Below are 15,348 nucleotides of genomic sequence, written 5' to 3' on the forward strand. Positions count from 1 at the left end.
GAAAGTGAAAGCTCTTGTTCATTTTTTAAGAGTCAAAAGAGATTGGAGGGCAACTAGCCCACCCCCACGCCCTTTTTCACTAAATGCATGAGATAAAAAAATCTAGATAGCTATTTTGTTACAAATAGTTAAAAGTCAGATAACAAAACTCTGGTGTCGATACAACCCCCCAGGGCCCAGGAGCAGTCGTTGTAAATTATGCCCTGGGGGCATATATTGTTCTTATGGAAGGTATACTCGTATAAGCTTCAGAGTTCTCCAAACACATCCGATAAAAATTTTGAGATAGTATTTTTTTTAAATAGTTAAAATATCAGATAACAAAAACACCGGTGTCGACACAACCCCCCCTCCAGGGTCTAGTGGCTGGCGTTACAAGTAATGCCCTGGGAGCATATATGGTTCTTATGGAAAGGATGCTCGTATTAACTTATGAGATGGCTTAATTCATTGGAAATTTAAAGTTCTAGTTCACTTTTTAAGAGTCAAAAGTTATCGGAGGGCAAATAGCCCCTCCCTCCTCCATTTTGTTTTTCCCAAAACCCATCCGATAAAATTTCTAGATTGTCATTTTGTTAAAAATAGTTCAAAGGTCAGATAACAAAAAATCCGGTGTCGCCACAGCCCCCCAGGGCTTGGGGGTAGGCGTTGTAAGTTATGCCCTGGGGGCATATATGGCTCCTATAGATGGGATACTCGTATAAACTTCAGAGAGGGCTTATTTGATTGAAAATTGAAAGTTCTAACTCACTTTTAAAGAGTCAAAAGAGATCGTAAATTAAACCCTGGGGGCAAATATGGTCCTTATAGAAGGGATGCACGTGTAAATTTCAGAGAGGGGTCATTTGATCGGAAATTGAAAGCTCTAGTTCACTTATTCAGAGTCAAAAGAGATCGGAGGGCAACTAGCCTCTTATCCCTCCACGCCTTTTCCTCCAAACCCATGCGATAAAAATGTTGAGATTACCATTTTGTTGAAAATAGTTCAAACATCAGACATTAAAACTCCGGGGTCGGCACAACCACCCAGGGCCTGGGGACAAGCGTTGTAAGTTATGCCCTGGGAGCATATATGGTTTTTATAGATGGGATACTCGTATAAACTTCAGAGAGGGGTTATTTGATTAAAAATTGAAGGTTCTAGTTTACTTTTAAAGAGTCAAAAGAGATCGGAGGTTAAAAATAGTTCAAATATCAGATAATAAAAACTTTAAGGTTGACACAAACCCCCAAAGCCCAGGGGCAAGAGTTTTAAGTTAAGCCCTTGGGCATAATAACCTTCCCCTCCCCCCCCCCAGAGCCCAGAGGAAGGCCTGTAACTTATGCTGCTGGGGCATTTAAGGTTTTTATGGACGAGGCAGTTTTATAAATTTTGGAGGGGACCCAAATGACACAACCCCTAGCATTAAATCCGACCCCCTAATATCCTCACATTCGCAGTGCAAATGGGAGGATAGCTCTATATAGCCCACTGCTTGTGAGTGGTTATCTCTTATGTCAAGTTAATAATGTAGTTAATTCTTATGTAGTTAATTCAGTTAATTCAAAATGGCAATAAGGTTTTGATGTTTTATTCTTTTTTAGTTGTGCACTAAGATTATTGAAAACAGGGCCACCACGGGAAGTATGTGCACAGCCAGTCCCGTCCACTCCTTAGCATTAACCCCCTCCCCCTTGTGCCTTTTTTTCCTAAATACTTCATCAAAAATTTTATCAAAATTTTCAAATAGCCATTTTGTTCAAAACAGTCTTAAATTCAAATTAATATATCTTACTGGTTTGAGAAATCTTGTTTAGCCCCCGGGGCAAGGATTGTGACTTACATTAGTTGCCTATTATTAGGATATAAGATTGTTGTGGATGAGGTTGTCGTATTAACTTTGGAGGGGGCTCATTTGATCGGAAATTGAAACTTCTAGTTTTTTTAAGAGCCAAAAGTGATCAATGGGCAATTAGCTGACACCCCGCTTTTTCAAAGACCATCCAGTCAAAATTTTGATATTATCATTTTCTTCAAAAGGGTTCAAACGCCAAACAACTATGCTTCTGGGGTTGAACCCCCCGCCCCAACCCCAAGGAAATGGCTGAGTTACGGAACTTGCTTACTGTTACTTTGACACTATGTTTACTTCAATACTTGGATTTATTGATTTACGTGGCAACTTCGGTTTACGGTGCAAGGGCTGTAAGTTATGCAAGTTGCTTGTTGTTACTTTGATACCTTCCTTACTTTGATGATTTCTTTGCTTTGTTATTTTTTTACTCTGGTATTGTTGCTTTGATACTATTTTTGATACTTTGATGAACATTTGATGTTGAAAAGAAACCTGATTTTGAGATAACGAATTTTTAAAAACTTGATACTTTTTGCAATTAAAACAAACAAAAATTATTTGAAAAAAATAAACTTCCACAAAAAGGAGTTTTTCAAAGAAAAGTAAAAGCCATTTTGAACTTAAGATCAGCAGATACAAATACCTGTTAAAATTCAAACTCAAAACTACCAGAAATTACATTAAGGAATAATGAAACCCAAAACGAACAGAAATTCAATAAACAATCATAGCAAAAAAAATATAAAACAAGTAATAATATAAATGAATAAATGAATCTTAAAACGAGTGAAACTTAAGTTGATATGCAAATCAAGCTTAAAACGAACAAAAATCACTACAAACAAGAGTTTGGGTATCGCTTCCTACTCTCACTGTAAAAGTCTAAAATCTATTGCGTCATTGGCGCTTTAATGAGAAAGAATTATATTACAAATATTTTATTTTGTATTTGAAAATAAACATTAAAATTTTGAACTGATGAGCTTTCAGGAATTAATATCATTATACATCAAATATTCAGTTAATTTATTAGTTATTTCTAAGATTGTCCAAGAAGAGTATAGCTTCACGACAAACAAGAGTTTGGGTACTGCCATCTTCCTTAATTGTGTCAACTTAAAGCCTACTGCGTCATTGGCGCTTCACTGAAAACGAATTACTGCTACTACTACTAACAACTCACCGCAGCACCAAGCCGCCTGAGGCCAACACAGCTACGCACACTCCTCCTCCACCCAAATCTATTCAAAGCCTCCTTTTTTACACCCGCCCACGAAGTTCCCATTTCCTGTAAATTTTTCTTTATGACGTCCTCCCACCCCAGACAAGGACGACCGGATTTCCGTTTAGCCCTAGACGGTTGGCCGAAAAGAACAATCTTCGGCAATCTGTCATCCTTCATCCGCACAACGTGCCCTAGACACCTCAACCTTTCTTTAATTATAGCCCTAGAGAGCGGTATTGAACCACATTTTTCGTATGGCATATTGTTTGAAATGCGATCAGTAAGCTGGGTTCCCAGAACAACCCTTAAGTAATTTCCTGGAAAACGTCTAGCAAATCTTCATCCGCTTTTCGGGGCGTCAATGCTACGGAGCCATATTTGACCACTGTCATCACTGTAGCTTCTAATATTCTAATCTTGGTTTGCAGACTTACCTTCTTATTCTTCCAAACTTTTTTTAACTGTGAAAAAAAAACCTGAGCCTTGGCTATTCTACTTTTAACATCTTCACTGCTCCCACCATCTTTATTAATAATACTGCCAAGGTAAGCGAAGCTGCCCACCTGATCAATTTTTTCATTACCCAACGTCTCCTTTTCATCTTCACTTATTCCTAGCCTTAGTGACTTAGTCTTCCTAACATTAATTTTCAAACCAATACTAGCACCCTGAACTCGCAAAACCTCTTAAACTTCATTCATTTTGCTCTCACTTTCATCTAGGATACTTAAATCATCGGCATAATCTAAGTTCAGGAGACTTTTTCCTCCCCATTTGATTCCGTGGTCTCCCATTGCCTTTCCTGTGCTCCTAAAAACGAAGTCCATCAAAATAATCAATATAAAGGGGGATAGAACACAACCCTGCTGAACTCCTGATTTAATACAAAACCAGCTGCTAACCTCATTTTCTAACTTAACGGCAGCAATGTTGTTCTTATATATTACTCTAAGTACTTCAATTAATATATCTGTTGTACCGTACAAGGATAAGACCTTTGCCAAAGCTCTTGTGTCAACAGAATTGAATGCTTCCTCATTATTTATGAAATTGTGGACCAAAGGTGTTTGAAAACTCAGGCACTTCTCAATTATTAGCCTAAGAGTGAAAATTTGGTCGACACATCTTCTACCTTTTCTAAAACCGCACTGTTAAAGATTTCTTTATTCCTTTACGTTAGTATCTATTGTATGGTTGTTTGCATTTATTGTTTATTTAATTTCTGTTTGTTTCGGGTTTCATTTATACATCAATAACAAAATATTTTTTTTCGTTCTAAGCTTGATTTGCATATTCAATTTAAGCATTACTCGCTTTAAGATATAGTTAATTATTTATATTATTAATTGTTGTATGTTTTTTGCTATGATTGTTTATTTAATTTCTGTTCGTTTTGGGTTTCATTTATGCTTCAATAGCAATTTTTTTTCGTTTTAAGGTTGATTTGCATATTCAGTTTAAGCATTACTCGCTTTAAGATTTATTTATTCATTTATATTATTACTTGTTGCATGTTTTTTTTTGCTATGATTGTTTATTTAATTTCTGTTCGTTTTGGGTTTCATTTATTCTTCAATAACAAAATACTTTTTTGGTTTTAAGTTCGATTTGCATATTCAGTTTAAGCATTACTCGCTTTAAGATTTTTTATTCGTTTATATTATTACTTGTTGCATGTTTTTTTTTGCAGTGATTTTTAATTTAATTTCTGTTCGTTTTGGGTTTCATTTATTCTTTAATAGTAATTTCTGGTCGTTTTGAGTTTGAATTTTAAAATGAATTTTTATATTCTGACAATAACTTAAAAATGGCCTATACTTTTCTTTGAAAAAACTCTTTTTTGGAAAGTTTTTTTTAATTAATAAAAAATATACCAATGTGCATATGATACTGCGTTATTGATTAGGCAAAATAGTTGGTCAGTCGAGAAATACACTAAATCTATGAGACAGATATTCTCTTCCGTGTCAAATAAACCATCTTAATGCCAAAGTGGTATAGAGATCGAAAGACGATAATTTTAGAGGAATAGCCCATGATATCATGATCTTTTATTTTCTAAGAAAAAAGGCGATTTTTCTAGCTAAAAAAAAATATGTGATTGGATACTTCAACCATAAATATTAAATTTTATATAAAATGGCTACCAGATTTATCAGATTGCAGATATCAATATGAATGGAAATATCAGAATACAATCGGAAAATATCGGAAATATCAGGAAAAATCGGATAATGATCGGAATAATATTTGTCTTTATTCTACAACTCTACCCAGAATCCGATTTACAACACGATTTAATTCGAATCCGATTTACGACACGTGTCTGCCTTCGCTGTAGACTGCAAGAATTTTGGTAAATGTGTCGAAGTATTTAGGGGGAGAGACGAACTGGGGCCTTTTCCCCTCTGCTAAATGTTTGTCCTCCCCTCTTGGTTTAGAAAGGCACCTTTTTATGATATTCTCATTTAAAAATGTCTTTGTGCTTTCATTGAATATATGAAAAAAAAAACAGAATTGCCCCCACTCCCCTGGGTTTTGTAAATACACATTTTGCTCCTCCCTTTCTACATTTAGGTCAATGAATGGATACCATTGCGCAAGATATGGTGTAACTTGAGTAATTGATAAGGCGTTCTCCAATAATATACTATCTGAGAAAAGGCAATGTTCTCCTGTTACCAATAATAATAGTTCATAGTTTAATAACTACATTCTTAGTAATCTTGAATAGTGGTTTATTGCAATCAGTGACGTAATTTTGTCAAATACTGGAGGGGGGGGAGGTTGGAACCAATTTTCCCAAATCAAGTGATAATGACAGTAAAACAAAAAAAAAAATTGTACCATGAAGGTACTATTTAGTAATTTAAAAGTACTATAAAGGTACTTTAAAGTACTATATAAAGGTAACTTATAGTACTATAAAGGTAAACATGAACTAAAAACTGATCTGTTTCTGTAGATGCATGAATTATGCGGGCTAATCTTAGTTTTGACAAGATTTTGGAAGAAACTAAATTTCAGCTGGGGGGAGGGCAAACTATGGGGTCTGGGTGGGGCGAACCGAGGTCTGGGAGGAGCAGTTGCCCCTGTCCCATAGGAAATTATGCGCCCGAGTTGTGATTAAAACAGTATATTTGAATAATTGTCCGTGTCAGTAACTTTCAGTCAATTACTAATCTTCCGCTCTGAAAACAATCGTTATCGTTATACAACAGGCGCCTGAAGCAAAGAGAGTATATCTCGACGCACAATCAGTAGTTTTGATCAAAATGGTTGCAAACTATGGGTGTAGTCTCTGTAAGTTTACCCTGCTTTGTCTCACAGGGGGGGGGGGCAATTTGAAAGTTTCCGAAAAAATTATGGGGGAGGGAGGGGTACAGAGGCTTCAAATTTTGTGCTGGGGATACGGGGGCGAACTGTCTTCTCCAATTTTCACATATGATTATACGTTATTCCCCCCCCCCCCGTTTTTATTATTATTACCTGGTAGGATCTGCTGTTAATTAAATAATTATTGGTTAATTATCTTAAACAATTAAAATCCAAAAAGACTATTGTAGTAATAGGTTATTAATTTTTTTCAATAATATCCATAGAGAAGTAAATGGTCTTTGTTTGATTAGAAAAATTTTCAGGTAGAACCTTAACTCTCAGGTTCAGAAAAAAAATAATCAAAACATGTCTTCAAATTTCCTTACAAATAAACTATGTTTCTCTGTAAATTGTTAAAGTATAAGTTTGAAACTGTTTGTAAATCACTATGTCTTACAAGAAACAATTGAAAGATTTAAAGAAAAGAAACGCATACCATGTAACCGATGGAACGTAGACGTTGAAGGGGGATAATAGCGATCAGTGCAATAATCATTTTGAGATTTAAAAAATGGAAAGTCTCTTTATATCTACAAGAAAATCAAAAAATTTTCAGTTGAGGGCCTGTTACTTCCTAACATTAAATCTAAGGGAGGGGCTGATAGAGAATATCATGTACGGGGAGGAAATTGGGTCTCAAGTTTTAGCCTCCAGCCTCCTCCCTTTTCCCACTTAGATTTGAGGTATAGAAAAAGATTTACTAGAGATTGAAGATCACCATTTGATATTATTATTATTTTATTAGAGAGAGTAGGCTATAGGTTAGGCTATATTGGTTTCTTTTTTTAGTATTTGCATTATATTTCACGGAAGACGACTATTAATTTTACAGCCGAAATATTCACTGAGGTTATATTTTGCTCACTTTCCACAGAAAATTCCTCATTGACTAATTGCTAATAGACCTCCTAAGCTAATAGACCAAATGTTATGAATTTCATGTGATCCACACCATATAACTGTAGCCTACTTAACACCAAATTAAGATATATATTCAGGTGACTTTTATTCTTTAGCATGTTTTTTAAACCCAGACGGTAAAAGGAGAATTTAAATAAAGTATTTTGTATTGGAATTACTTTTGTAAGCACCGTTATATTTTTTCTACTTTAGTAACCAGGCAATACCTAATTTTCTTCTTACTTCTCCCAAAATTAGGAACCCTTATTCAACGTTAGGAGGGAAAGTTACAAGGAGCCTCTCTTGTGTGGTTTCCCCATATCTTGTGTCTCCCCCTATTCTTGGGGGAGAGGACCCATTTTCGCTATTTTTTGGCGCATATTTTCTATTTGTCATAGTTGTAATTCAGCTTCGCCGTTATTTTTTCAGCACAGGGATTCTCCATACACCCAATATACATAGGTCTTAGAAGGCATTATTAAAGACCAGAAGCACAAATAAATAAAGACCGAATAATCAAAGATAATCAAAAATCAAAAACCTTGAAGACCCCTCTTGAACAGCAATGGGAAGCACCAATAAATACAGGCAATCAATTTTTTCGAAGATGTAAATCAAAAATTCTAAGATTAAGATATAACAAAGTCAAACTTTAATTTGGCTTTTAAAGGTAATTAATTTAAATTTACTATAATTAAGCCTTAATTATAATTTACAAATAATTCTAGATTTATTTTATAATTGATAAATTTTCGTCATAAAATCTAGAAATGTTATAATTTTAAGTTGTTATAATTTTAATTAAAAATTATAACAACAAAATGAGATTTTGTTTAATATTAATTAATTAAATTTAATTTCATTAAATTTTAAAAAACTTAAGTATGTTTCTATAGCAACTGACTTGAAAAAAAAAAAAAAAAATAAAGAGTGGAGTTTGAGAATTAGTTAACGAAAGAGTATATTGTTACTGGTTGTTTTACAGCTTATTCCCCTCTCCTTTGGCAGTCATTGGCAGGGCAATAGCGCTGCCTAAGTAAAGACCGATATTAGTACAATGTATTATTTTTTTTTTGGTTTTAAACCAGTGCATTGCGTATCGAAGGACTTGTCGTAGTAACTTCGAAAAGGGCTCATTTGATTGGAAAATTCGAGGGCAACTAACACCCCTTCTTCGCCCACCATTTGCCCAAACACATCCAATCAAAATTTTGAGATTTTGTTCAACGTAGTTTAAAGATCTGAAAATTATGTCTTTGAGGAGAAAACTCTCCCACAGCCCTCAGGGCAAGGGTTGCAAGTTATGGCCTAGGGCATATAAGGTTTTTTATAGAAAGCGTTGTCGTAGAAACTTCAGAAAGGGCTCATTTGATTGGAAGTTCAAAGGGCTAGTTCCCTTTTTAATTGTCGAAAGTGATTGGAGGGCTACTAACCCCCCTCTCACGCCCACCATTTCCCCAAACACATGCAATCAAAATTTTGATATAATCATTTTTTCAACGTAGTTGAAAGTTCAGGAAATTGGGTCTTTGAAGATGACAAACCCCAACTAAAAAGGGCAGTTAAAAAGGTTTAGTGCCCTTTTCATTTGTCGAAAGTGATTGGAGGGCAACTAACCCCCCTCTCACGCCAACCATTTCCCCAAACACATTCAGTAGGAATTTTGAGATAGCCATTTTTTTCAACGTAGTTGAAAGTTTTGGAAATTAGGTCTTTGAAGATGACAATCCCCCCTTCCCCGCCACAGCCCTCATGGCAAGGGTTCTAAGTTATGCCCTGGGGGTATATAAGGTTTTTATAGAAATTGTTTTCGTAAAAACTTCAAAAAGGGCTCATTTGATTGGATATTAAAAGGACTAGTGCCCTGTTTAACAGTTGAAAGTGATTGGAGGGCCACTAACCCCCCTCTCATGCCCACCATTTCCCCAAAAACATGCAATCACAATTTTTATATATCAATTTTTTTCAACCTAGGTGAAATTTCTGGAAAATCGTTTTTTGAGGATGATAACTCCCTCAGAGCCCTCAGGGCAAGGGTTGTAAGTTATGCCCTCGGAGCATATAAGGTTTTTATAAAAAGCGTTGTTGAAAAAAAACTTCAAAAAGGGCTCATTTGATTGGAAATTGAATGGCTAGCGCCCTTTTTAATAGTCGAAAGTGATTGGAGAGCAACTAACCCCCCTTTCACGCCCACCATTTCCCAAAACACACCTAATCAAAATTTTGAGCCATTTTGCTCAACATAGTTGAAAGTTCTGGAAATTATGTCCTTGAGGATGACAAGCCCCCCACGCTCCACATTGCAAGGGTTTTAAGTTATGCCCTGGGGGCATATAAAGTTTTTATAGATAGCTTTGTCGTAGAAACTTCAAAAAGGGCTCATTCACTCGGAAATTGAAAGGGCTTGTGCCCTTTTTAATAGTGGAAAGTAACTGGAGGCTCCTAACCCCCCCCCCCTCTCACGCCCGCCATTTGCTCAAACACATCCAATCAAAATTTTGAGATAGCCATTTTGTTCACCGTAGTTGAAAGTTCTGAAAATTAGGTCTTTGAGGATGACAACAACCCCCCCCCAACAGCCCTCAGGGTAAGGGTTACAAGTTATGCCCTGGGGGCATGTAAGCTTTTTATAGAAAGTTTGTCGTAGAAACTTCAAAAAGGGCTCATTCGACTGGAAATTGAAAGGGCTAGTGCACTTTTTAACAGTAGAAAGTGATTGGAGGGCAACTAAGCCCCCACTAACGCCCACCATTCTCCCAAAAAGATCCAATCAAAATTTCGAGATATCCATTTTGTTCAACGTATTTTAAAGTTCTGGAAATTAGGTCTTTGATGATGACATCCCCCCCCCGCCCCACAACCCTCAGGGCAAGGGGTGTAAGTTATAATTTTGGGGGCATATAAGGTTTTTATAGAAATTGTTGTCGTAGAAACTTCAAAAAGGGCTCATTCGATTGGAAATTGAAAGGGCTAGTACCCTTTTTAATAGTCAAGAGTGATTGGACCTCAGACCTCAGGGTAAGGGTTGTAATTTATGCCCTGGAGGCTTACAAGGTTATTATAGAAAGCGTCGTTATAGAAACTTCAAAAAGGGCTCATTCGATTGGAAATTGAAAAAGCTAATGCCCCTTTTAATAGTTAAAGCGATTGAAGGGCAACTAACCCCCATCTCACGCCCACCATTTCCTCAAACACATCCAATCAAAATTTTGAGATAGCCACTTTGTTCAACGTAGTTGAAAGTTCTGGAAATTAGGTCTTTGTGGATTACACCCCCCCCCCCCAACTCACAGGGCAAGGGTTGCAAGCTATGCCCTTGGGGCATATAAGGTTTTTTATAGAAAGTGTTGTCGTAGAAACTTTAAAAAGCTCATTTTATTGGAAATTGAAAGGGCAAGTGCATTTTTCAGTAGTAAAAAGTGATTGGAATGCAGCTAATCCTCCTCTCAAGCCCACCATTTCTCCGAAAACATTCAATAAAAATTTTGAGATAGCCATTTTGTTCAACGTAGTTGAAAGGTCCGGGAATTATGTATTTGAGGTTGACAAAACCCCAGAGCCCCCAGGGCAAAGGTTCCAAGTTATGACATGGGGTTATATAAGGTTTTATAGAACGCGTTGTCGCAGAAACTTCAAAAAAGGTTCATTCATTTGGGAATTGAGTGGGCTAGTGCCCTTATTAGAAGTCAAAAGCGATCGGAGGGTGAATGCCCCCCCCCATGCCCATCATTTCCCTACACACTTCCAATCAACATTTTGATATAGCCCTTTTGTTGAACATAGTTAAAGGGGGTGGAAACTATGTCTTGAGTATAACAACCCCCCCCTCCCCCCCCCAGAGCCCTCAAGGCTAAGATTGTAGGTTATGCCCTGGGGGCATATAAGGTTTTTATAGAAAGCGTTTTTGTAAAAACTTCAAAAAGGGCTCATTCGATTGGAAATTGAGAGGACTATTAACCTTGTTAATGGTTAAAACTATCTGGAAGGAGAGTTATCCCCCCCCTTACCCCCCCCCGCCCAAAATTTCCCCAAACATTTTGATATGGCCATTTCGTTCAACGTAGTTGAAAGGTCTGGAAATTATGTCTTTGAGGATGACCATACTCCCCCATAGACCTCAGGACAAGGGTCCTAAGTTATGCCCTTGGGGCATATAAGGTTATTTATAGAAAGTTTTGTCGTAAAACCTTCAAAAAGGGCTCATTTGATTGGAAATTGAGAGGACTAGTGCCTTTCTTAGTAGTCGAAAGTGATCAGAGGGCACGCCCCCCACGCCCACCATTTCCCCAAGCACTTCCAGTTAAAATTTTGAGATAGCCATTTTGTTCAACGTATTTTAAAGGTGTGAAAATTATGTCTTTGAGTTTAAAAATCCCCCCAGTCCTCAGGGCAAGGGTTGTAAGTTATGCCCTGGCCTATTTAAGGTTTTTGTAGAAAGCATTGTCATGTAAACTTCGGAGGGGGGCTCATTTGATCGGTAGTCAGACGCTCTAGTTCTCTTTTTAAGATTCAAAGTGATGGGAGGGAAGCTACCCCCTCCCACACACACATGTCATGTTGTCCCGAAATGTATCTAATAGAAATTTTGAGATATCCATTCTATCCAAAACAGTCCAAATATCATATAACAAAATTTTTGGGGTGGGAACAAAGCCCAGAGATTAGGGGCAAGGGTTGTAAATTATGCGCAGGTGGTATTTAAGGTTTTTATTGAAGGGATTGTTGTCTACCTTTAGAAGATCAGTCTTTTTCCCTAAAAAAGATTATGTCAATATAAAACGAAAAGAAATTAATTAAAAAACTTTTTCCACAAATAAGTTTTTCAAAAAAAAGTAAAGAACTCCTTGAAACCAAAACTGAGCCAATATGGAATCAAGCAATCTACCAAGCATACAACTACCACATATCAATATCAATAATTAAATGAAACCCAAAACAAACAGAAATTAAAATAAATAACAGAATCAAACTCAAAGCGAGCAGAAACTAATATGAGTAGGGTTTTGACACCCTATGCTTTCTAAAAGCCAGATAGAATTTGTACTTTACTAAAAAAAATTCTTTTAAATGTTTTAATTTTTATAACTTTAAGAAATCAAAAATTAATTAAGATCTAATGAATAAATATCAGCATATGTATATTAAACTAACAATGCACTTTTTCTTATAGTAAATTCATTTGAATTTTTTTTAGTGAAGTACAAATTATATTCTGAATTTTAGAAAGCATAGGGTTTAGAACCCTACTCAGATTAATTTCTGCTCGTTTTGAGTTTGACTCTGTTATTTATTTTAATTTTTGTTTGTTTTGGGTTTCATTTATTTATTGATACTGATTTGTGGTAGTTGTATGCTTGTTAGATTATTTGATTCTATTTTTGTTCATTCTTGGTTTAATGGAGTTCTCTGCTTTATTTTGGAAAACTTATTTTTGGAAAAAAGTTTTTTTAGTTAATCTAGGAAAATTGTTTACTGTTCATCCAAACGTAAAATGAAGCATAAAGAAGTAGAAAGTTCACTTGTATAAATTTTTTTTTAAATTTTTTACATTATTTTAATTGGCTTAAAAATTCAAACAAAAGAACCAATCAAGTAGAACTTCATTTTGGTTCATTTTACTGGCTTAAAATATACCAAAAGAAAAAATATAGCGGGATTATTGGCTTCTGTTTCCGGCATGCACTAAAGAAACAATATTGTTGGCTAGCTAAAATGCGTCACAGACCAATGAAATTAAAGCAAATTTTTTACCACAGAACTAAAGGAAATTAGTATCTCTTTTTCTTTTTGGCTTAAGGCCAAAACTGATTCAATGATAAACATAACTTACCTATAGCATCTTGTCAAAGCAGTGATTTGCTTTGTTGAAAGCCACAATTCCTGGATGACTTTTGTATAGCATGCTCCCATTAATATCAATGGCAAAACAAACATAATAAGGAGTTGATATATTGCCAACATTAGCTTTGCATCGAATATGGGTGCTGATATCCTATCTTCTAAATGTAATTCTTCCAAAAGTTCATGTTTCCCAAGATATTTATATATGTTCACAATGTAGACAAGGTCGTATACCCCAGGGGGTAGATATTGGCCTATTAGTGAGAGGTTTGTTGATGAGGTGTCCACTACTAACCGGTTGTGTTTTTCATAGTCCATGCATGTGTAAACTTCTAGCGTCCTGTTGGATTTGTCCCTGTATTCATATGAATAAATATCCTGAAATTAAGAATCATTTTTAAAAGCATTTAACCCAATTTTCATAAGAAAAAATGTAAGTAGAAAAAAAAACTGATCTAACGGTGAAGACATAAAGGGATAAAACAAAGTTTTCAGTCTAGTTCTATTCAACTCTGTCTAAAACCAAATTTTCAACCGAATTCATCTTGACTAACTTAAAATTAAATTTTCAGCCATACTCAATTTAGAACCAATTGTTTAACCAGTTTCAGCTAAACTCAGCTTCAGACGAAATTTTTGACCAAACATAGCGTGTTTTAACTTAGAACTAAAGTGCCAACCAATTTTAGCTTCAATCAGCTTAGGACCAAGCTTTCAACCAATTTCATTTTAAATCAAGTACGCACCAGGTACTAAGTGAGAACGCCAGTTAAGTAGAATGCGTCGTCTGGATTCTGCTGCCCCTATAGCAATCTCCATTTTATTCTGATGCCCCTATAGCAATTTCTACATTATTCTATAGAAGATTGACACCTTTTCAAAGAGAGTGAGTATCCTCTCACATGAACTTCTGGATTTGCTCGGAGGTATAGCAATTTCAACGTAGACATGTTTCTGGGCCAAGCAGACAAGTTTCTGGGTCAACTATAAGTTTCTGGGCCTTTACGTTCCATGGCACCTTTCCAGAGCATGTACCTATGGATTTGGTGCCTTTACGTTCCTTCCTGCTATAGCAAGGCTGGTTTGGTGGGTATAATCTGGTTTGGTGAATATAGTCTGGTTTGGTGGGTATAGTCTGGTTTAGTTTTTCAAAGAGAGTGAGTATTTGAGATTTTTGCAAAAAGGGATTCGCAAATTTGACACTATGAACTATATTAATTAATGTTTGAATAATAGGAGTGTGAATGATTCTAATTAGTGATTAAAGGGTTCATGATAAAATTTTTTTTTTGTAGTTGTTTTCGTTTTTGCTTTATTGTTCGACTTGATGACAAAAAAAACATTTTGAAACTAAAGAAAACCTTAAAATTTAGTAAATTGTCAAACAATATCAAAATGTAATCTCTTATTTATACTTTATATCTTGGAAATTAAGCCTCTTCTTATCATTATTCTGCAATTCAAATGCTTAATACCCCAAGCATATGCGAGTCAAATTTCACTTTAAAGTGCTGGCGTATCTGATGAAATAATTTAGGTCGTATGATCAATTTAGTAAGTACACTCAATATCCTAAAAGTGTCTGATTCAAACTTTTACCTTTGAGCATCAATATTGTTGTTAGCATAACCTTTATGTTCCTGCCTATACTGTTTGGCCCCCCCAAAGCTTTTCTAAGGGTTTATGTCCCTTCCCATACTAGTGTTGTCAATCAAAAGTTATGAGCTTGAGAAAAGAGCATGAGAAAATTGCCTGATTATCAAAAAATATTATTAGTAGCATATCTGTGGTAATTACCAGGTCTATTTCTACAAACTACTAGAAAATTGCTAATAAGAATTACTAGAAGCAATTGGGACGGCAGAAACAACCACACAGCGAAGTATTTGAGGGGGCAGCCAAGAAGATTCTTGGTTTTAAACCGCAAAGGTCGAGTGACTCTGTCCCCCCCCCCTTTTTGAAGACCAAAACGCGTCATAAATTCACCAAATCAAATTTTAAAAAGCGTCTCAAAACTCTTTTTAAGCTTCCGTGGAAAAATATTGTATAAAGGTGCGCAAGGGGAGGGGGATAGATAAAGCAAGTAATTCCCCATTGTTCCGAATATTCTATATTTTCAAATATTTCAATGTTTTCGGAAACTCACTAAAGTTAAAGGCACACAGGGTT

At 35.8% G+C, this 15,348-nt stretch overlaps 1 protein-coding gene across 1 annotated transcript in view; it reads right to left on the reverse strand.

Annotated features, from left to right (window-relative positions):
• The window catches only part of LOC148943040 (uncharacterized), a 187,234-nt gene extending 173,707 nt beyond the window's left edge, over nucleotides 1-13,527 (reverse strand). The window contains exon 1 of the mRNA XM_089102541.1: nucleotides 13,169-13,527. Coding sequence (XP_088958667.1) covers nucleotides 13,169-13,497 — 329 coding nt within the window. The 5' untranslated portion in view covers nucleotides 13,498-13,527. The remainder of the gene's footprint in view (nucleotides 1-13,168) is intronic.
• Between the last annotated feature and the right edge of the window lie 1,821 nt (nucleotides 13,528-15,348).

The sequence above is a fragment of the Artemia sp. Qi Xiang Cuo genome, chromosome 16 (assembly GCF_049724085.1).
Source record: "Artemia sp. Qi Xiang Cuo chromosome 16, ASM4972408v1, whole genome shotgun sequence".
NCBI lineage: Eukaryota > Metazoa > Arthropoda > Branchiopoda > Anostraca > Artemiidae > Artemia > Artemia sp. Qi Xiang Cuo.